Source organism: Mercenaria mercenaria, chromosome 8 (assembly GCF_021730395.1).
Source record: "Mercenaria mercenaria strain notata chromosome 8, MADL_Memer_1, whole genome shotgun sequence".
In the NCBI taxonomy this organism is placed as follows: Eukaryota; Metazoa; Mollusca; class Bivalvia; order Venerida; family Veneridae; genus Mercenaria; species Mercenaria mercenaria.
The window spans coordinates 48,462,910-48,485,432 of NC_069368.1; the positions used below are offsets into that span (position 1 = coordinate 48,462,910).

Consider the following 22,523-nt stretch of genomic DNA (forward strand, 5'->3'; position numbering starts at 1 on the left):
GCGAGTGCCCTCATATCCGACAATTATGCACTTTCGGCGGCGAATTCTGAACTTTACAGTGGATATCGCTTGCTGCGCGATTGAGCTGCGCACAAAATATTGTGATGAACTCCTTTAAGAGAATTAGTCACTTTTAAAATTACGTATATGACATAACAGATCAATATTTATTCGTCAGAAGTATCTGAAGTGGGAAATAAAACATTAACATCTTCGTGCATATTTTACCCTATGGGTGTAGCTCTTAATTACATTTCAAAACAAAATAATTCTTTTTAACTCAGAATGGGCGTCAGAAAATTTGCTTTGTTTACAATCTATCCAAACTTGGTGTATCACATAACAAAAGGCAAGACCCTGACATAATTAAAATGAAAACAATTTTAGTTTATTCATCTTGCTAGAAATGCAGTCAAAACAACAAAGTAGGAAAAACAGACAGGCTAAAACTTGATAAAATCTAATTTAATAATAACTTCAAAGATAATAATACAAACATTAACTCAAGAAAACAGAAGAAACTCTTCAAAAACAGGTTTTCTACTTGATGTGTTCAGAAACTTTTTAAATTATATTCTAATTCAAAAGATAACGCGAGTACAATAGTAAGTATTAACTCCCATTAGAATGTTTCTACAAAATAACATTATATTTTCAATAAGGTTTATCACAGAAAGTACCCCAAAAATAGCCACACTTGGAATTGATAAAGAGTATACTGGTATGTACCAAGTTTTATCTACCCCATAACTGTAATTATCCACTGGAATATGAAATTTCTATTCTAGTACTCATGACCTTACCTTAAGCACAGTATCTGAGATCACCCTAAGGCTTAACGTTTACCCTGCTAAATTTCTATAATGAACTTGTCCATCATTTAATTAGGACATTACTATTAACTGATAAAAGGGGTATTTATCAAAAAAACAAGAGTGCAAGAATGTCACAATATACGCCCGTCACAGCAAATTTCTTTACTCTAGCACCTGTATTTGCAAATGGAATTTTAATTTTGTGGTAATTTTTGTAATAACTAAGTGTTTTGTTTTTCTTAGTCCACAAAAAAACTCCTTACCAGGTAGAGATACCTTAAAATACACCTAAAATTGGAAAGTAACATCTATGTTGTACCACAGAAAAGTGGTCTTGGTTTTTCCCTACGCTCAATTATAAAAAAGTTACAATATAAGTTATTTATAGTAACAACTAAGGGAAGTTAACCTTAAAAAAAAAAAAAAAAAAAAAAAAAAAAAAAATCAAAAAAAAAAAAAATGTAAGTCCTCACAAAAATCTTTACCAGGTAGAGACTGGTCAAAATACACCTCAAAATTGGATGTAGCATGCATGTTGTACTACAGAAAAGTGGTCTCGATTTTTCCCTACGACTAGTAATGAAAAACTTACAATATAAGCTATTTATAGTAACAACAAAGGGAAGTAATTCTAAAGAAGGGAACTGCACATGACACTTCGTCTCATGATGATGTATAATTGTGTCAAGTTACATCAAAATCCCTCCATGCATGAAGAAGAAATGCTTCGGACAAAGTCATTCTTGTATCTGACCTTTGGCCTCTAAGTGTGACCTTGACCTTAGACCTAGGGACCTGGTTCTTGCGCATGACACTACGTCTCGTGATGGTGAACATTTGTGCCAAGTTATATCAAAATCCCTCTATGCATGAAGAAGAAATGCTCCGGACAAGGTTTTCATTCTTGTATCCTTTGACCTCTAAGTGTGACCTTGACCTTAGACCTAGAGACCTGGTTCTTGCGCATGACACTCCGCCTCATGGTGGTGAACATTTGTGCCAAGTTATATCAAAATCCCTCTATGCATGAAGAAGAAAAGCTCCGGACAAAGTTTTCATTCTTGTATCCTTTGACCTCTAAGTGTGACCTTCACCTTAGACCTAGGGACCTGGTTCTTGCGCATGACACTCCTTCTCATGATGATGAACAATTGTGCCAACTTTCATCAAAATCCCTCTATGCATGAAGAAGATATGCTCCGGACAAAGTCATTCTTGAATTTGACCTTTGACCTCTAAGTGTGACCTTGACCTTAGACCTAGGGACCTGGTTCTTGCGCATGACACTCCATCTCATGATGGTGAACAACTGTGCCAAGTTTCATCAAATTCCCTTCATGCATGTAGAAGATATGCTCCGGACAAGGTCTGTGGACGCCGCCCGCCCGCCCGCCCGCCAGGGGCGTTCCCATAATACGTCCCGTTTTTCAAACGGGCGTATAATATTGACTGAATGGCAAACACTGCAGATCATGATCTACACTGGTCGCAAAAGCAGAGTCATTCGTGCCCAGCATGATAAGGGTTAAATACTTACCTCTCACAACCTAAGATTTAGTAATAGCAAACTTGAACACTGTCTTAAACATATATTTTTATGAACTTTAACTTATAGTTTCATTGTTACACCTGCACAATCTGGTACTGGGCTAAGATTTAATGAGCATAGATCCTGCTAACAGAACTATTTTATTAACCTTTATCCTGCTAAATTTCTAAAATGAACTGGTCCATCATTCAATTTGGGCAAGCCCATTTATTATATGAAGGGGTGTTCACTGAAAATTTACTGACTGAATAGCGAACAGTGGAGATCATGATCAGACTGCACAGATGTGCAGGCTGATCTTGGTCTGCACTGGTCGCAAAGGCATAATCACTTGCCGCCAGTAGGCTCAAGGTTAAGTGAAAACCTGTACTGATAAAGAAGCTTTACTTTAAGATGAAACTTGGAATTAACTGGTGAATATTTTATAGTCTAATAAACATTAACCTGTCAGTATACATAAACTATCTGCAATATGAGGGACGTTCAAAAAGAAATGCAGACTTTCCATTTGTACAACTTATATGCTAGAAAAAGGATGGAACCCAATAGTAAAGATGTTTTAGCTATATTTAGGACAGTTTTCACCTGAATCAAATAATACCATAAATAACTTTACTATGTAAGTTTGGAACTATCATATCAACTAGCAATAAAAGGTAGTTCAATTTGCCAGATGATTTGATGCAGACACTTTATAATTTCTTATTAAAAACAATTTTCAATTTTCTTAAAATAAAATATGCAAACAAAACGTCAAGTCTGCATGACACAAATGGCCCATAAGCCATAAACTGTACAAATCTTATAGAAAAACACAGTCAAGATGTATTCCCCTGCTATATGTATGTCTATCTGACCAGGGATCAGCCCCAACACAACACTTTCATAGTTCTTTACTTTGAGAAACTGAACCCTCAACAGTTGCACCATAAGAAATATGTTCCTTCACTACTGCACATTTAAAAGGGCAATTCAATGATCCCATAAATTTCATACTGGCTTTTAGCCATAACAGTATTATTTAAAAATCCCGAGCTTGTTCCAACATCAGTGATGTATCAGGTTTTTCCCTTTTTGTACCGTTGTCGGGCAGCACTGACTCCACCTTTCCTGTGGGGTTTACTCTCTGTCTGTTTATTGTTAGATGTATGTTTACTGTCCCCAGTGTCTGCTTCTTCTGGTAAATCATTGTTTGCACTTGTTCCCATTTCTGGAAATTAAACAGTTCTTTATCACATATTTTATGTCACTGGTCTGAAAAAAAGTCATTACATAATTTCACTATTACACTAGCATAATGACAATTTAATGTTGTTTTAAGTACAGAGGACGATAGTCGAATTGATTATATCTAAAACAAGTAAAGCAAAAAGAAATTTTAATGTTTTAGCTAAAAAGCCAACATGCAATAAACGCTCGTGTCTTTCTACATTGAATTGGTTAAACTTGTTGAGTACAAATGATAAAGTGGTAGACTGAGATCACATTTTAATATTTCATGCAACTTGTTTGATACATTCAGTATGTAATATCCTCTGTACTGGTTGGGAATGGGAACCAGTATCCTAAAAGGATTCACAGAGATTCACAATTATGTGAGTGAGAAGTCTTGTATCATTCTAATACCATCTGTAGAATAAAACACATGCACACACTCGCTCATTAGACTTGCATAACAACATCCAACACAAGCAACTCTAGAAGTAAAAAAATGAGCCGTGCCATGAGAAACCAACATAGTGGCTTTGTGACCAGCATGGATCCAGACCAGCCTGCGCATCCGCGCAGTCTGGTCAGGATCCATGCTGTTCACTAACGGTTTCTCTAATTGCAATAGGCTTTGAAATGCTGGTCGCAAAGCCACTATGTTGGTTTTCTCATGGCGCGGCTCAAAACATTTAAACAACTATTTAAGGTAGTTCTGCACGTTTGATAAACAGGAAGCAATGGTGTAATGTCATACGTCTGGATTCCTCATACGGAAATGAAAATTATTTTATGCACTAATGGCAACAGGCGAGTAAATTTATTACAATGGCAATGTAAATGTCTTTCTAAAGTTCAGATATGATAATTAAAACATCTGACACATAAAACAGTTAAAAAACATGTCTTAAAATTAGCTTGATATGCGCAGATTTCTTGATTCATGGGCAAATATCTCAAAAAAACGAGCACATGGACCTATACATTTTATTTCGCCATATCATAGGTCATATGTTTATTTAAGACTGTGAGAAGTTTATTCAAAATCTACATCATACAAAATTGATATCAGACTGGTGATTTTCCCATAGACTCCAATTATGAAAACATGTGCAAGATTGAATTTTTTCAAATCAGTGTAGCAAAAAAAAAAAAAAAAAATTGAGGACATAACCCTATCTTTTTTATTTGGCGATTTTTTAAAGTATATTTTAAAGTTTTGAAAAATCAGGGTTTAATCAAATTCTACATAGCACAGAAAAGTTTTTATCTGAATATGCAGAACTACCTTAAATTTTTTTTTATAATACCGTTTAGCAGATCAACAGGTGGTTCAAGCAAAGATCTTGTTTGCGAGTCACTTATATACCTGAAACAAAAATACATGATTAATCTACCTGTTTAAATTACAGTTTATCTAAAACACTGCAGGCATTCATGAATTTAACATACTACATAAAAGTACAAATATTATTCTTACTAACTGACTTGCAAATAAATCAGTGGACCAAACAGTTGTTTTATCATAGGTACTTCTTTCGACCAGTAATACACTCACTTGACTACAGCTGTGCATTGTTGAATGAGTTATTCCCACATGTGTTCCAAATATGTGTAAACCAGAAGAGACACATACTACAAGCACTTCTGCCCCAGTAATTTAAGTGTAATTCATACTGAATAGAATACAACCACTCCAAGAAGCAAGTGTAATTTATCCTGAATAGAATGCAACCTCTCTCTGTAAAGCAAGAGTGACTGATACTGAATGGAATGCAACCTCTCTCTGTAAAGCAAGAGTGACTGATACTGAATAGAATGCAACCTCTCTCTGTAAAGCAAGAGACTGATACTGAATGGAATGCAACCTCTCTCTGTAAAGCAAGAGAGACTGATACTGAATGGAATGCAACCTCTCTCTGTAAAGCAAGAGAGACTGATACTGAATAGAATGCAACCTCTCTCTGTAAAGCAAGAGACTGATACTGAATGGAATGCAACCTCTCTCTGTAAAGCAAGAGAGACTGATACTGAATGGAATGCAACCTCTCTCTGTAAAGCAAGAGTGACTGATACTGAATGGAATGCAACCTCTAAGTGAAGCTATTGTGATTTCTGCTGAATATAATGTGACTTCCAAGTAAAGGAAGAGCTTAGTGTAATTCACACTGAATAGAATGAATCCTCCCAGTGCAGCAAGTGAAATTTCAACTGAATGAAATGCAACCTCCTAGTAAAGCAAGTGTAATTTATACTGAATGGAATGCAACCACTTCATGAAATGAGTGTAACTGATATTGAATAAAATGCAATCTCTCCATGAAGCAAGAGTAAGTTATACTAAATGAAATGCAACCTCCCAGAGAAGCAAATATTATTTATACTGCTCAGAATGCAAGCTATCTGCAAAGCAAGTGTAATTTATACTAAATGAAATGCAACCTCCCAGTGAAGCCAGTGAAATTTATACTGAATGGGATGCAACCTCCCAGAGAAGCAAGTGTTATTTTTACTGAATAGAATGCAACCTATCTACAAAGCAAGTGTGAGCAAGTGTAATTTATACTAAATGGAATGCAATATCCCAATGAAGCAAGTGCAATTTATACTGAATAGAATGCAACCTATCTACAAAGCAAGTGTAATTAATACTAAATGGAATGCAATATCCCAATGAAGCAAGTGCAATTTATACTGAATAAAATGCAATCTATCTACAAAGCAAGTGTAATTTATACTAAATGGAATGCAATATCCCAATGAAGCAAGTGCAATTTATACTGAATAGAATGCAACCTATCTACAAAGCAAGTGTAATTTATACTAAATGGAATGCAATATCCCAATGAAGCAAGTGCAATTTATACTGAATAGAATGCAACCTATCTACAAAGCAAGTGTAATTTATACTTAATGGAATGCAATATCCCAATGAAGCAAGTGCAACTTATACTGAATAGAATGCAACCTATCTACAAAGCAAGTGCAATTTATACTGAATGAAATGCAACATCTCTGTAAAGCAAGTGTACTTTTTACTAAACAGAATGCAACCTGTAGCATACTTAACAGAATATAAAGTAAGCGTAACAAGTGTAATTTATACTTAATGTCAAGTGAGTGTAATATACAGTAAAACTTGTGTTAAAGACCACCTCTGAAGAAAGACCTTCTTGCTCTAAAGACCACATGTTTTGTTTCCCATTTTAACATTTACAGTGTATTTTAACCTGTGAATAAAGATCACCTCCCAATAAAGATCACATTTTGGCTCTCCCTAGGGTGGTCTTTATAAACAGGTTTGAATGTATATGATAGTATGAATGAAATGCGACCGCTCAATGAAGCTAGTACAATTTATGCTAAACAGAATACGACATATCTGTCTGAGGATGCAATGCATCCTTGATATGAAGAACACTTTCTCAGGTCAACTTTACTTATAGCAGCCTTATTCAGACTGTCAGTCAAATGTCAGATCAATCAACACTAAGCATAATGTATGTTGTCCTAAAAGGTAACATTAACATAAATTAGGATGTCTGAGGTTTAAACATTACCAGTCCAGCCATATTTTCAAAATCATAAGATGAAGACTCCTTTAAACCCTCACCCTGCTAAATTTTTATAATGAACTTGACCATCTTTCAATTTGGACAGTACCATTAACTGTCAAAAGGGGTGCACACCAAAAATATACTGACTGAATAGCGAACAGTGCAGATCATGATCAGACTGCATGGATGTGCAGACTGATCATGATCTACACTGGTCGCAAAGAAAGACTCAGTCGTGTCCAGCATGATAATAGTTAGTATACATTTTGTTTAAAACTACAGCTGCTTTTGAGAAAAGCGCATGTCTCCCACAACTGCATAATCATCTGAACAGTTATGTATCTGAGTAAACCATGCACCAATGAGTTAGAGTGCGGATACTGGCATCAACCATGCACCAATGATTTAAAGTGCAAATACTGGCATCAACCATGCACCAATGACTTAGAGTGTGGATACTGGCATCAGCACTGCACCAATGACTTAGAGTGCAGATACTGGCATCAAACATGCACCAATGACTTAAAGTGTGGATACTGGCATTAACCATGCACCAATGACTTAAAGTGCAGATAGTATACTGGCATTAACGATGCACCAATGACTTAGTGCGGATACTGGCATCAATCATGCACCACTAACTTAGAGTGCGGATACTGGCATCAACGATGCACCAATGACTTAGAGTGCGGATACTGGCATCTGTGTACAGAGTGATTTTTTGGTTATTCAAGGGCAAAAATTCCGAAGCGCCAATTTGGCTAGTTATCAAACTAAGCTAAGGACTTATTAGCATTATTAGCAAACACATTTTGTTCAAGTTTGCTGAAGATCGGATAAGAACTGTTTGTCTTAGAGCGCGGACAAGATCTGTGACAGATGGATGGACACACAGACAGGAGTAAATCAATATGTCTCCCACCACAGTGGTGTGGGAGACATAATTAGCTCAGTGAGTGAAGAAAGTAAGAAGCATTCCTGTCTGCTTCCTGGGAACCAATACTTGTGTTATACAAGGGGATGGGGTTTTAACCCCAGCAGTGTTCACATCCACAGTTACTGTACTGAGAGACAAACACAGTAACCACAATACAATTGTTCCCTTAATATTTATTTCTGGATTGTTAAAAACATTCTTAGCTCATCTGATTTTTTGAAAAATGAGTTATTGTCATCACTTGATCGGAGTTGCCTGGTTAAGTTTTATGTTTAGGTCAGCTTTTCTCCTAAACTATCAAAGCTATCGCTTTGAAACGTGTAACACTTGTTCACCATCAACAGCTGACTCTGTACAGCAAGAAACATAACTCCATTCTGCTTTTTGCAAGAATTATGGCTCCTTTTGGACTTAGAAAATCAGATTTCTTGGTGAAGTTTTGTGTTTAAGTCAGGTTTTCTCCTAAACTATCAAAGCTATTGCTTTAAAGCTTGCAACACTTGTTCACCATCAAAAGCTGACTCTGTACAGCAAAAGACATAACTCCATCCTGCTTTTTGCAAAAATCATGGCCCCTTTTGCACTTAAAAAATCTATTATACAGAGACAAAAAACAATCAGATGAGCGTCTGCACCTGCTCTTGTTGTTACTTTAAAAATACCTGTATATTCGTAAGGCACCATATCCTAGACTAGAAAATGTCATCACCATCAAACACTGAATGATAATATTCTGAAATATAAAAGAAAGGGCAGATAACTGGTGATGTATAACTTTCATTGCATATCTTTATTTCTTAGATGATTGTCCTTCAATATCCAAAGTTTGAAGAAATTCTATTATTAGAAAAAATTTTGCCCATCTCATATACAGAGACTCTAGTGTACGCCTTTAAATACCTTTAGAATGGAAGAACTTCATGCCAAAAACTTGATGAGAGACGGGGGTATGTGTGCCACCCACCTTTCTCCTTTCCCCCCAGAAATATGTTATATATATATAGCATGTTTTGAATGGTAAAATTTTCACTTTACTCTGTTATATTACAATACTGAATTAAAATTAGCCATCAAACCAAATTATACCGCCATGATAGCCTAGTGGCAGAGCATCCACTTTGAGTGCGGGAGGTCGTGGGTTCAATCCACAGCCGCGTCATACCAAAGATGTGAAAAATGGTACCAGTAGCTCACTTGCTTGATGCTCAGCATTAAAAGGGAAACTGGCTTTTCTTCTCTCATACCCTTATGGCGATGCATTCCATCAGCAATGAGGTGTTGAGAGTGATTAATATAAGTTGTAGAACTTGCTTGCAAAATCGACTTAAATAAATTAGTATAAACCAAATCTTTCCTATCATGTGAAATAGTCAGAATCACACAGAGGAAGCATTTGAATGGTATCATACCTGTATTGAAGGTTTATCTGTAAGAAACTTATCAGCAAGAACTATCAGTAACCCTATCATAGCTCCAACACCACAGAACAACCATGGTTCCCTCCCCTTTTCTACAATATAAACATATTATGATCAACATGTGGCAGTTCTTGCTAGAATACTTCAAATATTTTTTTCTCATTTAAAAATAATGAAGATTTATGCAGGCATACACTGAAGTACCTAGACTTATTTCTGTACACCTATTGCATTTGGAAACAAGAGACTACTTCTGAAAAGGTGCATGCTCCCGATACTATTTCATTTGAATGGAAGTCATAAGTGATATGTAATTGGGTAAATGTTTGATTAAGTTTTTTATAACCTATATTTTATGGACAGGACAGGGAAAAAACATACTGAAATTTGACCTCCAAGTGTGAACTTGACCTTTTAGTTTGGCACCTTGGTGTTATGCATGACACATCCTCTTATTATGGGAAACAACCCTTGATGGATGACAGAGTTATGGGCCAGACTGAAAGAAAAAAATAAGTCTGACCTCTGAGTATGACCTTGATCTCTGTATTAGGAATCTTACAGTTGTGCAAGATGCATCATCTCATTATGGGGAACATTTTAAGTAAAGTAATATTAAAATCCCTTGATGGCTGAGTCAGGCTGACAGAGTACCAGTAATTGGCTGGATAAGAAAAAATATTGACCTTTGACCTCTGAGTGTGAACTTGACCTTTAAACTAGGGGTTTGGGTTTGTGCCTGACACATCCTCTCATTATGGGATACATTTGTGCCATGTTATATCAGAATCCCTTCAAGAATGACAGTTATGGACTAGATAGGAAAACACTATAACCTTTGACCTCCAAGTGTGTTCTTGACCCTTGAGCTAGCACATGACAAATTCTCTTATTATGGAAGTAATATTAAAATCACTTCAATGACAACAGAGTTATGGACTGGACAGATGAAAACAAAGTTATGCTTTGACCTCTGAGTGTGACCTTTACCTTTGGGCTAGGGGTCTGGGAGTTATGCATGACAAGTTGTTTCGTTGTGCAATACATTTGTGACAAGTAATATTAAAGTCCGTTCAAGGTCTTATGGACCAGGGAGGAAGAAAACACTGCAGACGTTTGACCTCCAAGTGTAACCTTAAACTTTGAGGGAGGATTCTGGGACTAGGCATCACACATCATCTAATTATAGGGAACATTTGTGCCAAGTAATATAAAAGTTCTTTCCTGGATGCTTGATTTACAGACTGGACAGAAAAAATGCCCCGACCTCCAAGTGTAACCTTGACCTTTGAGCTAGGGGTCCGGATTTTGGGCATGACACATCCTCTCATTGTGGAGAACATTTGTGCAAAGTAATATTAATAAAATCCCTTGATGGATGAAGAAGTTGCAGACGGGACACAAATTTGGTAAGAACGAATAAACTAACTTGTCTCAATCATTTGCTTACTTTGACTTAGTATGGCAAGTCTGTCATTAGGTTACTTTGTCATTGTACAACCAGTATGTGTCTCAGTGCAATCAGTCTACCTCTGGCTTACTTTGTCTCAGAATGACCAGTCTGTAATTAACTTACAATTTCTCAGTAACATCAGTCTGTCATTGGCTTAGATTGTCTCAGTATCACCAGACTGTCACTGACTTACTTTTTCTCAATACAACTAGTTTGTCAGTAGCAAACTTTGTCTCAGTACTAACACTCTAACATTGCATGATTCACTTTTACTATATACAAGTCTGTTGTTGACTTACTTTTTCTCAGTACGACCAGTTTGTCATTTGTTCTTGACACTGCCTGTTGTACTTCTTTATTGCTGGGATCCAATAATAGTGCTTGCTGTAAAATAAAATACATTAATTTTGTATAAGTATTACACCAAGACCCTCACACTGAATGTTTCACTCAACTAAGAATAACTAAAAGTAAGGACTAAAACTTCATTTCCCATTAATCTGGCTGTCAACGAACTACTTTCTTCTAAAATAAACATTACCAAAGATATATTGTCTAGCAATTACCAGTATAAACATGATAAATGCAACTTCTCTACCAGTATCCCACTTATTCTTAGTGGAAGGCACATGGGAACTAGAAGATGCTTTTGTAAAAAAAGCGCATGTCTCCCCCAATGCAAAGTCGTATAGGCAAGAAGTCAATAGGGGTCAGGAGCGAAAGTCAAAGAGACACTGATGGTTGGCTGCAATAGGGATCATCTACTTGGCATGTCAAGTCATCCCGCTAAGTTTCAACACTCATGGCCTAGTGGTTCTCCAGTCACTGTTCAGGCTCCTGTGACCTAGACCTTTGATCAAGTGACCCCAAAATAAATAGGGGTCATCTACTCTGCATGTCCAATCATCCATTTAAGTTTCAACATTCTAGGTCAAGTGGTTCTCAAGTTATTTTCCAGAAATGATTTTACATGACCAGGCCCCTGTGACCTTGACCTTTAAAAGACTGATCCAAAAATCAATAGGGGTCATCTACTCTGCATGTTCAATCATCCTATGAAGTTTCAACATTCTGGGTCAAGTGGTTCTCAAGTTATTGATCGGAAATTGTTTTCCATGTTCAGGCTCCTGTGACCTTGACCTTTAACAGAGTGACCCCAAAATCGATAGGGGGTCATTTACTCTGCATGTTCAATCATCCTATGAAGTTTCAACATTCTGGATCAAGAGGTTCTCAAGTTATTGATCGGAAATGGTTATCAATGTTCAGGTCCCTGTGACCTTGACCTTTAACAGAGTGACCACAACAACAACAGGGGTCATTTACTTTGCATGACCAATCGTCCTATGGAGTTTCAACATTCTGGGTCAGGTGGTTCTCAAGTTACTGACTGGAAACGGTTTTCCATGTTCAGGCCCCTGTGACCTTGACCTTTAATAGAGTGACCCCAAAATTAATTGGGGTCATTTACTCTGCATGTCCAATCATCCTATGATGTTTCAACATTCTGAGTCAAGAGGTTCTCAAGTTATTGATCAGAAACGGTTTTCCATGTTCAGGCCCCTGTGACCTTGACCTTTAACGGAGTGACCCAAAAAACAATAGGGGTCATCTACTTTGCATGTACAATCATCCTATGAAGTTTCAAAATTCTGGGTCAAGTGGTTCTGTAGTTATTGATTGGAAATGGTTTTCAATGTTCAGGCCCCTGTGACCTTGACCTTTGATGAAGTGACCCCCAAAACAACAGGGGTTGTCTACTCCAGCAGCCCTACAACCCTATGAAGTTTGAAGGTTCTAGATCAAATGGTTCTCCAGTTATTGATCGGAAATGAAGTGTGACGTACGTACGGACAGGGCAAAAACAATATGTCTCCCCCAGGGGGGGTGGGGGATCTGACTGTGACCTACATGTACATAGATATTAATCGGCAACATAGAGGGCATCTGTGCCCGTGTGATAAAGGTCAATGATTTCAAATTACTTGCCCTTCACCGATGTGGGTTCCTTCCTCACTAATGGTGTTGAATTCTTCATGTGAGGAAGCCATTCAGCAGGATTAAATTACTGAAAGTTGGAGGTTCTACCCTGGTGCCCGCTCGTGATGACATATTTCATGGAGGGCCACCTGGGGTCTCCCTCCACCATCAAAAGCTGGGAAGTCATCATGTGACCTATCATTGTGTTGGTGTGTTGTTAAACCCAAAGATTACAAAATTAATCAGCAAAACTCCCCGCAGCAGTTACCTCCCCTAGCGCTACATCAACACAAGTGAAGATCAGTGTGAAGGAGACTTTCAACCAGGAATCAGACATTAAATGAAGAAGACCAGCCATAAAATCACGTTTTCCATTTTTTAGTGTAAAACATGTAAATTTTCATTATTAACTTGAGGCAAAACAAACCAGTATAATATTTGATCTACAGTGATTGATTATGCGGAAGAAATCCAAAATGCAATAGCTACCAGCAATGTAAATTTTATAGTTCTTTTACGGTAAAGGAGAAAAAATCTTTGTTAAATGTACTGTATAATTTATGTACATAATAATTAATTCTTTTTAAACTAATAGGCATTTCTAGACTGTCCCAATGGAAAGCTGGACACAGGATTAAAGATATTTACCAGTGTAGGGGTCATCTCAATATATTCAACTTACGTTTTTGGCAAAGTAAAAATTTGAAAAACATTAATGCCACAGATTCATTTATTTTATACCAATTGGGTAGTCAATCTGACTTGTGACTTGTTGACTAAAGACTTCTAGTCAGATCCAAAAGGATGCATTATATGGAAGTGTTAGTGTTAGCAAGATATTTTATTTTAATATGTATCAAGAGCAGAAATTTCAATCTGACAAACTTTACAGTCAATATCGTACATGTGACTGCCTGTTTTAACCAAATGCTTCAAATCTGCCCCCAAAATGTTTTTACTATATATCAAATACATGCCATTAAATGACTTCTTCATTTGTGAGCACATATAAAACCAGCCCCAGGAGGTAAAAAAGTTGCCTGCTGAAGTTCAATAAAATAACTGTGTAAGAAACTTCTCACAATCTCCTCATTGCAAATATGAGCCGCACCATCAGAAAACCAACATAGTACATTTGCGACCAGCATGGATCCAGACCAGCTTGTGCATCCGCGCAGTCTGGTCAGGATCCATGCTAATCGCTAATGGTTTCTCTAATTGCAGTAGGCTTTGAAAGCGAACAGCATGGATCCTGACCAGACTGCATGGATGCGGAGGCTGTTCTGGATCCATGCTGGTCGCAAAGGCAGTATGTCGGTTTTCTCATGGTGTGGCTCAATTTTATTCAAATAGCCTTTCTAACAGTTGAGCAAACAAACAATTGCAAAAGCCAGTGGACAGGGAGAAGTGTTTCATATCTTAAAACAAATCTGGATCAATATTTATCATAGTTTCAAACTTGATGCTCACTGTATATCAATATATTTCTTGTCATTTTAAATTATTCTGCCTTTGCGATAAGTGCAGATCAAGATTAGCCTGCACATCTGTGCAGTCTGATCATGGTCTGCACTGTTCGCCATTCAGTCAGTATCTTTTTTGTAAGAACCCCTTTTAACAGTTAATGGTACTGTCCAACTTGAAAGATGGAAAAGTTCATTATAGAAATTTAGCAGGGTAAGGATTAAGAGACCACTTTTTGGCAGTCCCTTGGGTGGTCTCTTAATACAATGTGGCAGTATTTAAAACTCGAAATTGCGGAATACCTTACTCAAAATTTTAACTTACTCGGCTGAAATTTTGAAGAATGTGGTTCAAATTTGTGAAAATATCTGCCAGCGCAAATTGCCACTTTCAACAAGACACGTAAGAAGTCGAGAAAAGATTGGAATCAGAAATTAGTGAACTTTTTGACCAGCAAATATCTCCCCTCATACAGTACATATTATACTCCTTAATTTTGAAAATCTCCGACAATGACACAATAAAAAAATATCCAGAAAAGGTAGAAAATGACTAAAACAAAGTTCTTCAGAAAAACTTACCCCATAGGACAAAAGTGCTGAACTGTAGTGACCAACTTGGAACTCAACCTCACCCTTCCGGAAGTAGCCCTAAAATTTTGAAACAATAATTTTTAAAAATTGCAAAAATAACGAGAATATAATAAGGATGAGCAGAGTTAAAAATATCTGACAATCAGCAGTTTTAACACAGCTTTCCAGTATATTCTCAATATCTGTATGTGAAATTGAGAAGTGGAATTAGTGAAATAGGAAACAAGAAACATGGAAAGTGCAAGAAAACCAGATTTTTCAAAACAACAAACCATTTCAAACTGCAAAAGTTAGTACATTGATCCTGACCTTGGTCAAATGTTGTTTTTTTTCCTATTACAAAACAAAATTAAAAGCATTCTTGTTGGTGCCAATGCTTGTCTGATATGGGCCAGTCATTTGGCAATATGTAAGACAGTTTTTGTTTTTGCAGAAAAAGGGGCCTTTAAAATTCTAACAAAATGCATGAGAGGGATACGGTTTATGATGCATTTTACTCACCTTATAATGACAGAGGTCCACAAAAAATTCTAGGTCAAAGTGCATTTTACCCTTAACTTTTTTATAAAAGTTATTTTACCTCTAAGGAGAACATTTGAAGATATATCTACTTTTAGCTCCGAGAAATTTTGAATAAATTTGGTGGAGTGTCCTCCAAAAACATTTCTGTGAAATATTTCAAAATAAAACAAGGGCTTAGAAGAGTAGTATATTGTTTCAACATTTTTTTTTTCAATTTTAGCTCCGGCAGCCATGTTTTTGAAAGAATTGGAATCATATGAACATTATTTAGAAATGGTCACAAAAGGAACATTTGCGTGGAACTGTGTAAAAATTTGGCCAGCAGCTTCTAAACAGAATCAATTTAAAACTTCTACTACATTCACATATTAAGTGAAAGTGACCATGCCCTCTGGAGACCCATGTTTTTCCACAAATCAAGATAGTCTGAACAACTGCCAAACCCCTACTTTCAAACTCCCTACTCAGCGGGGGAAATAATAAGAAAATAGTTACTTTAGCAGTTTTAAAGGAGAAGATTCTTAATTATATAATTATATATGTGTAGAATTTGGTAGAGTATTATTAGAGAAGCATTTCTGTGAAATGATTCTGCAATTTGTCCAACAGCTCCTGTGGATGGTTTTTCACTTTAGGTGCAATGGCAACCAGAATTCAACATGTTTTACCAAGATCCTGTACTGGCACATGTTATTCAAACAAATTGTGGAAAATGGATGACTTCAAAATTTGTATATTCAACAAGGTGTTGGAGATCAATTCATCAGACCACTCCTGAATTGATTATGTGAGCCGTGCCATGAGAAAACCAACATAGTGGGTGTGCGACCAGCATGGATCCAGACCAGCCTGCGCATCCGCGCAGTCTGGTCAGGCTCCATGCTGTTCGCTTTTAAAGCCTATTGGAATTGGAGAAACTGTTAGCGAACAGCATGGATCCTGACCAGACTGCACGGATGCGCAGGCTGGTCTGGATCCATGCTGGTCGCAAAGCCACTATGTTGGTTTTCTCATGGCACGGCTCATGTATACAATTGCTGACCTTGACCCCACTTGTCCCATACACAACCCCAACCTTGGTTTTTCTATAAGCTACCTACAAACCAAATTTCATTTCAATACATTAATCGAAAATAATGTTCAATATTGAGCATACAGTTGTTGTTTTTTCTCCATTTTTAGTAGCAGTGCCATAGCCCTTGACCCCACTAACCCCATATATGATCTTGGCCCTAACTATGAACTTCCTTTTTTATTTTAGTATCTTCACCCAAACTGAAGTTATTGAGTGGTTATGATGAGTATGTCACCATCCATCCATCCATTCATCTGCTCACTTGCAAAGTGATGTCATACATCGAATAACCAGGTTTTGAATTTTGAAAAAAAAAAGCAGTTAATTACTGCAGTTACTTTAAATATCAAACACACATGGTTTTGAGCACATATTCATAAACACCAGCAAATAAATATCCCCCTCCCTCTAGGAAAGTAGACCTTATCTGCACTATCATAAATGTGTCTTATCTTTACCTTAGGCCATTTTGGTTGTAACTTTATAGTTTGTATTGCATCTTGCTCAGCGAGATAGTATTGCTGGAGTTTGAGAAAGGTCAGTGATCTGTTACTGTAGATGAAATGATTGTTAGGATCCTGTTTCAAGGCATGACTGTAGTGTATGACAGCTTCATTGTAATTACCTCCCTTTACACAATCATTGCCTTGCTGGCGTAACTCTTCTGCCTGAAATATATACCAATAGGACTGTTTATTGCATGTTTTTCAGCGAATTATCAAAATATAAGACTGAAATATATCTAGGAATTTCACAGTGAAAAATATCAAATATATTTTTCACTCAGGTAAGAAACTATACAATGGGTAAATTTAGCCAAAACATGATTTGTTTGTTTTATATGCAAGATCAAACTATCTTTCACTCATGAACACCATATTGTACATTTTCACTCATGGTTATGTCTCTCATGAAATATTGCCTCTGATGTGCACTCATGAAAGATATTTCAATCTTACACTGAAACAAAGTAACATCCTCTATAACGTTTTCCTATATTCTGTTTTGCTTAAGCTCAAAAATGTCCTCCCTCTACTAAATAAAGAAGAAATTCAAGATTTTTTAAAGAGTTAAAAGATGAATTCCAAAGCACAAAGTTACTATTTCATGTAAAGTTATATTATAAATTCTGCATTGGACAATATCTAACAGGAAAAGAATGTGAAATATCACAGACACTTGAGAGTTACCTCCCAACTTCTCCTCATCCACCCCTGCCACCTGTCAGCCTTTTAAAATAAGTGCACAGGTCTTGATAATAATACATGAAGAACTATAGATTTAGGACCAGCCTAGTTTTCCCCATTCTTGCATACCAGAGTTTTATCATGGTTCCCTCATCTCATAATTTTGACAAATGGATGATAACAAAAATTTAATAATCTTTAATATAGGCAAACATACAAGGGGAAGCTACACATACTAATCAGAGATGTCAAGCCAAATGGAATTACCTCCCTTTACCTTAAGAGACTCCAATGTAATAAATTAAGATAGAATTATTGAAAATAAGGGAACATGAAATACATTTGCCTGTTAAACTTGTCATTTTTGTTTTTTCGAATATGGTAACTGATTGTTAGCTTAGATTTCAGTCAATAATTTTTGCAAAGTTAAATTTGTAAATTCAAACGTAAGTAAACAATATTGGGAGTACAACTGAATTTGACCTATACCTAGATATAGCAATGGCTTGATTTGTGATCATATTGTATTCGGCTCTCATGGATTTTACCAGGCTGGTTAACACTTTGTGTGCAACAACATGCCAGATCAAGCTGCTTATAATTGTAATGACCCCTTTATTATATACATTATATTTACTAAAAAGTATTTTACACACTGAATAATAACTCTACAGATGATATTCTAAATTTGAACCTTTCATCTTGTATGCCTTTGAAATGTCATTACATCATTTTTGTTTACAGATCTGCATGGATTCCCGTGCTGTATTATATCCTTAGTGTTTTGGTTTCTTTGTTTGTTTTGCTGGATTAATCACCATACTGACACAATTATAGATCATACGGACACTTTCCAGCTTTAGATGTTAGAGGCAGACCCAAAGTGCCTCTCCATGCATTATTTCAGGCATGGAAGGGCACCTGGGTAGAACCACCGGCCACCAGTTGGACGGATTTTGAACTTAAATCTTAAACCCCAAGCACAGTTCCGAACCTACAGGGGTGAGGGGTAAGTAATTTGAAGTTGGCGATCTTACAAACTCGGCCACAGAGGCCCCTTTAGTTTTTGACGTAGTTATCTCTGTCAACTCTTGACATAATAATTATTTCAATGATAATTAGAATTTCTCAAATCAAAGCAAATAATGCTTTTGTTGCATATCCATTTCAATATATATATACGAGGGTTTCCCAGAAAATCACAAACTTTTTTTATTATTTCCATTCTTGAAAATAAGCGTTGCATCAAATAATTATTTTAACAGATGTTATTCCAATGTATATTCCACAGGACTAGTCACTATGGACTTTATAGTTAAATATCTGTCATATCATTTGAGCATTTTTTTTAAATAATGGATGGCAGTCCGTGCTAGTTGGCGCATGCTCAGATTTCCTCCTAAAAAAAGAAGCGGCTTCCTGTTAAATTCATGTAACTTAACCGATATACATTTCACAGAATTAAAATTTATATTGTCGTTAACGGCAACGTGTGGCGTGTAATTATGTTGCGCGTTTCAAGTCTTTGACGTTATGCACTTGCATTAAAATAGTGATGTAGTTTTGAAAGTAACGGTCGCAAGCACTTTCAGAAATGGCGAAGTCAGATATGTTCATGGCCCAGAAAGTATAAACAAAATATTGTGTAGATCGCGGTATGACTCCTTCACAAACAAAACGAGAAATGGAAAAATTCTGGAAGCCAGGCAAATGTTAGCAGGACACTTGTCTTTACGTGGCACAAACGTTTTAAGGAAGGTTGGGTGAATGATTCAAAGAGAGGGCCACATAATACTTTCTGTGCCATGCAAGTTTTTCTGCATTCCAGCAAGTTTTCCCTGGATCGAGTTTCCAATTTTTAGGGGCAGGATATTTATCTACATCTACATCATTACGCCAAACTGTCAGACTTGACATTTCTTTGACGGTAAAGTGTGAGAAAACTGTAAATAGTGAAAGCTAGAAGTTTGAGTCCTGGTCAAGATTTGGTGCAAATAGTCAAAAGATAGAACTGCGAAGAAGTATACCCAGTCACTTTTCAGGTCCATCAGGACACGACCAATTCGGCTTCCGTGGCGGTACCAGGGCCCAAGGCCCAGCCGACATAGCTCGAGTCCATCATATGAACACCTAATTTGTGACTGGGAAGGGTGTCCCCTTAGAAGGTCAGGTTGGATAGCCTGCTCTTAAAAGATGCCAAAGAGGGGGCCTCAGCAACAGCTGCTGGTAGATCATACCATAGCGGTATAGTATGTAGGAAAAAGCTAAACTTTAGACTGTCTGTAGATGTAGGGTGTGGCAAGAAACCCTTTCCATGCTTGTGTCGTGGCATGACCTTTCTCGGAGTCAGATATTTGTTAAGCAAGCACTTTCAACGAAGTGGTTTACTATGCGGTAGAGCATTGTCAGTTGGTGTTTCTGGCGGTGTGATTCGAGTGTTTCCCATTGTAGCTCTTCCAACATGCAGGTGACACTGCTGGTGTTATGGTACCTGTTAGTGGTAAAGCGTGCTGCACGCCGTTGTACCATTTCCACTTGACGTTTATGTGATACTGCGTGTGGACTCCATACTGTGCAGCAATACTCTAGGTTAGAACGTACCAGGGAGATATAAGCGCTGGTCTTGGTTTCTCTAGAGGTGTTCCGTAGGTTGCGCCGCAGAAAGCCGAGCATGTTGTTTGCTTTCTTGGTCACTCGGTCGATATGTGGTTTCCATGAAAGTTCAGAGTTAAGGTCCACAACAAGGTACTTAGATGTTTTTTCACTGGATAGTTGGATGCCTTTCAGTATGTAGTTAGTTGAAATGATCTTGGTTCTTGCCCTTGTGACACGTAGAACACTGCACTTTTGCGGGTGAAAGTCCATACCCCATGTAGCTTCCCACTTGGCTAGTGCATCAAGATCTGCTTGAAGAAGTTGGCAATCAAGGTCGGATCGGATCTGGTGATAGAGAATGCAGTCGTCCGCGAAGAGTCTTACACTTGATAGTAATCCCTCCGGAAGGTCGTTGATGAATATTAGGAAAAGGAGAGGACCTTATACCGAACCCTGGGGGACACCGCTAATGACAGGGACCTCTTCTGAACGCTGACCATGAACCAAGACTCTCTGTGTTCTACCATGTAAAAATGACGAGATCCAATCTAATGTGTTACCTCTGATTCCATAATGTTGCACTTTCCTTAAGAGGTGCTTGTGTGGCACGCGTTCAAACACCTTGCTAAAATCCAATATGATCAAGTCCGTTTGAATCCTGTTGTCGAGCGACTCAGCAAGCTCATGCACTAGAGTTAGTAGTTGATATCTTTGTCCTGACCAGTTTTCTTCATTCTGGTGTACAGCTTTGCCTTTCTCCTCATGGAAGCCCTCACCTTACGGTCGATCCATGGCTTTCGCTTGAACCCTTCCTTGAGGATCTTTGTTCATCAAGGATGTTAATTTCTTCTTGAATTTTGTCCAAAGCACATCAACTGAAGCATTAGGAATATTGGACAAGTCTTCATGTAGCTCGCATAGCTCCTCTCTGAGCCTTGTTGTATGTGAAGACTTTTCTCTTGAGTGGGGGTGTCTTTAGGGGTCGTAGAATAGCTTCCACGTAAACTGCCTCATGGTCCGAAATTCCTGGAATGACTTTAGTTGTATTGATAAGTGATGTTTATGTTTATGTCATATCGCAAATGCAATTGTTTCTTTGTATTTGGAGTATACTGCTAAAATGTCTACATCCCCGTGAGGGGTTTGACATTATTGGAAGATAGATTGTATATGTACATCATTAATGTGAGTTCTTTGATCAAAAGCCATCTGTGTAAATGTAACTCCGAACTTCGACTAGACGAATATCTGTTCATTAAAATAAAGAACTGACCTGCTGTTGTCTTGTCTTGGACATGACAATGTATTTTTAAATGCATACGATATAATACAACATCAAGTTAATTTAAACACTTAAAGCTTTTCCTGACAAATCAATGAATAACATTTAAAGTTAATTTTCCGTCGACTGCTAAATGGATCAATCGAAAGGGAAGAAACTTGTTCCGTCACCGCCTACAACAACAACCAACATGGCAGCTTCCATGCTGAAAAGTTTGGGGTCAAATAAAATCTTACGTTTATGTCGTATTTCAGGTATGTTTGAACTTTTCTTTAAGATAAAATTGTGTTATTATTATAGTACCTGGATCTGCAATGTTGAATTCGACTCGATTTGCTTTTCCAAGGCTGAACACATCTGCGGATGTCTCTAAATTTCCACAGGGTGTGGAACACTTGTCCTCCCTCACACCAGCCCCAACTACTACGCCCTTGTATAACTTTTTTCATCATCAGTGTATGTCCTGATGCATATGCTAATCGTACAAGAGTTCTTCGTGGCCGAGTGGTTGAGGTTGCTGACTTCAAAATCACTTGCCCGTGGCCCTCATCCATGTGGATTCGAGCTTCACTTGGGGCGTTGAATTCTCTATGTGAGGAAGCCATCCAGCTGTCCTACAGAAAGTTGGTGGTTTTACCCAGGTACCTGCTCGTGGTGAAATAATGCGCGGAGGGGCACCTGAGGTCTTCCAAACTTTGTCTGCAGCATCCTCTGATTGATGAATGTTCACCAAACTTTGTCTGCAGCATCCTCTGATTGGTGAATGTTCACCAAACTTTGTCTTCAGCATTCTCTGAATCTGATTGATGAATGTTCACCAAACTTTGTCTGCAGCATCCTCTGATTGCTGAATGTTCACCAAACCTTGTCTGCAGCATACTCTGATTGAT

The 22,523-nt window shown here is 37.4% G+C and overlaps 2 protein-coding genes across 3 annotated transcripts in view; one reads left to right on the forward strand and one right to left on the reverse strand.

Annotated features, from left to right (window-relative positions):
- Positions 1–1,268: 1,268 nt before the first annotated feature.
- On the reverse strand, positions 1,269–22,208 carry LOC123566393 (stress-induced-phosphoprotein 1-like). Of its 2 annotated transcripts, none has more exons than XM_045360424.2 (8): positions 21,937–22,208; positions 17,028–17,237; positions 14,961–15,029; positions 11,235–11,319; positions 9,474–9,574; positions 8,727–8,797; positions 4,881–4,939; positions 1,269–3,574 (listed from the first exon to the last, which is right to left on the reverse strand). In XM_045360424.2, the coding sequence occupies exons 1-8, from the start codon at positions 21,988–21,990 to the stop codon at positions 3,423–3,425; spliced, it is 801 nt and encodes a 266-aa protein (XP_045216359.2). In that variant the 5' UTR covers positions 21,991–22,208; the 3' UTR covers positions 1,269–3,422. The 2 variants fall into 2 exon arrangements, with proteins under 2 accessions (XP_045216359.2, XP_045216361.2); XM_045360426.2 differs by lacking the exon at positions 21,937–22,208 and adding an exon at positions 21,625–21,765.
- LOC123566391 (uncharacterized) overlaps positions 21,767–22,523 on the forward strand; it is a 45,200-nt gene continuing 44,443 nt past the window's right edge. The window contains exon 1 of the mRNA XM_053549928.1: positions 21,767–21,887. Coding sequence (XP_053405903.1) covers positions 21,767–21,887 — 121 coding nt within the window. The remainder of the gene's footprint in view (positions 21,888–22,523) is intronic.

Bases quoted from the DNA above. Each gene is read 5' to 3' on its own strand.
- LOC123566393 (XM_045360424.2), bottom strand. From the start codon at position 21,990: ATGTGTTCAGCCTTGGAAAAGCAAATCGAGTCGAATTCAACATTGCAG. The intron at 11,320-14,960 runs GTAAGTTTTTCT...TTTATTTTACAG, and splicing joins CAGCACTTTTGTCCTATGGG to CAAGCACTATTATTGGATCC. The intron at 4,940-8,726 runs GTATTTTTAAAG...TTTTTGTTTCAG, and splicing joins GGTGCCTTACGAATATACAG to GTATATAAGTGACTCGCAAA.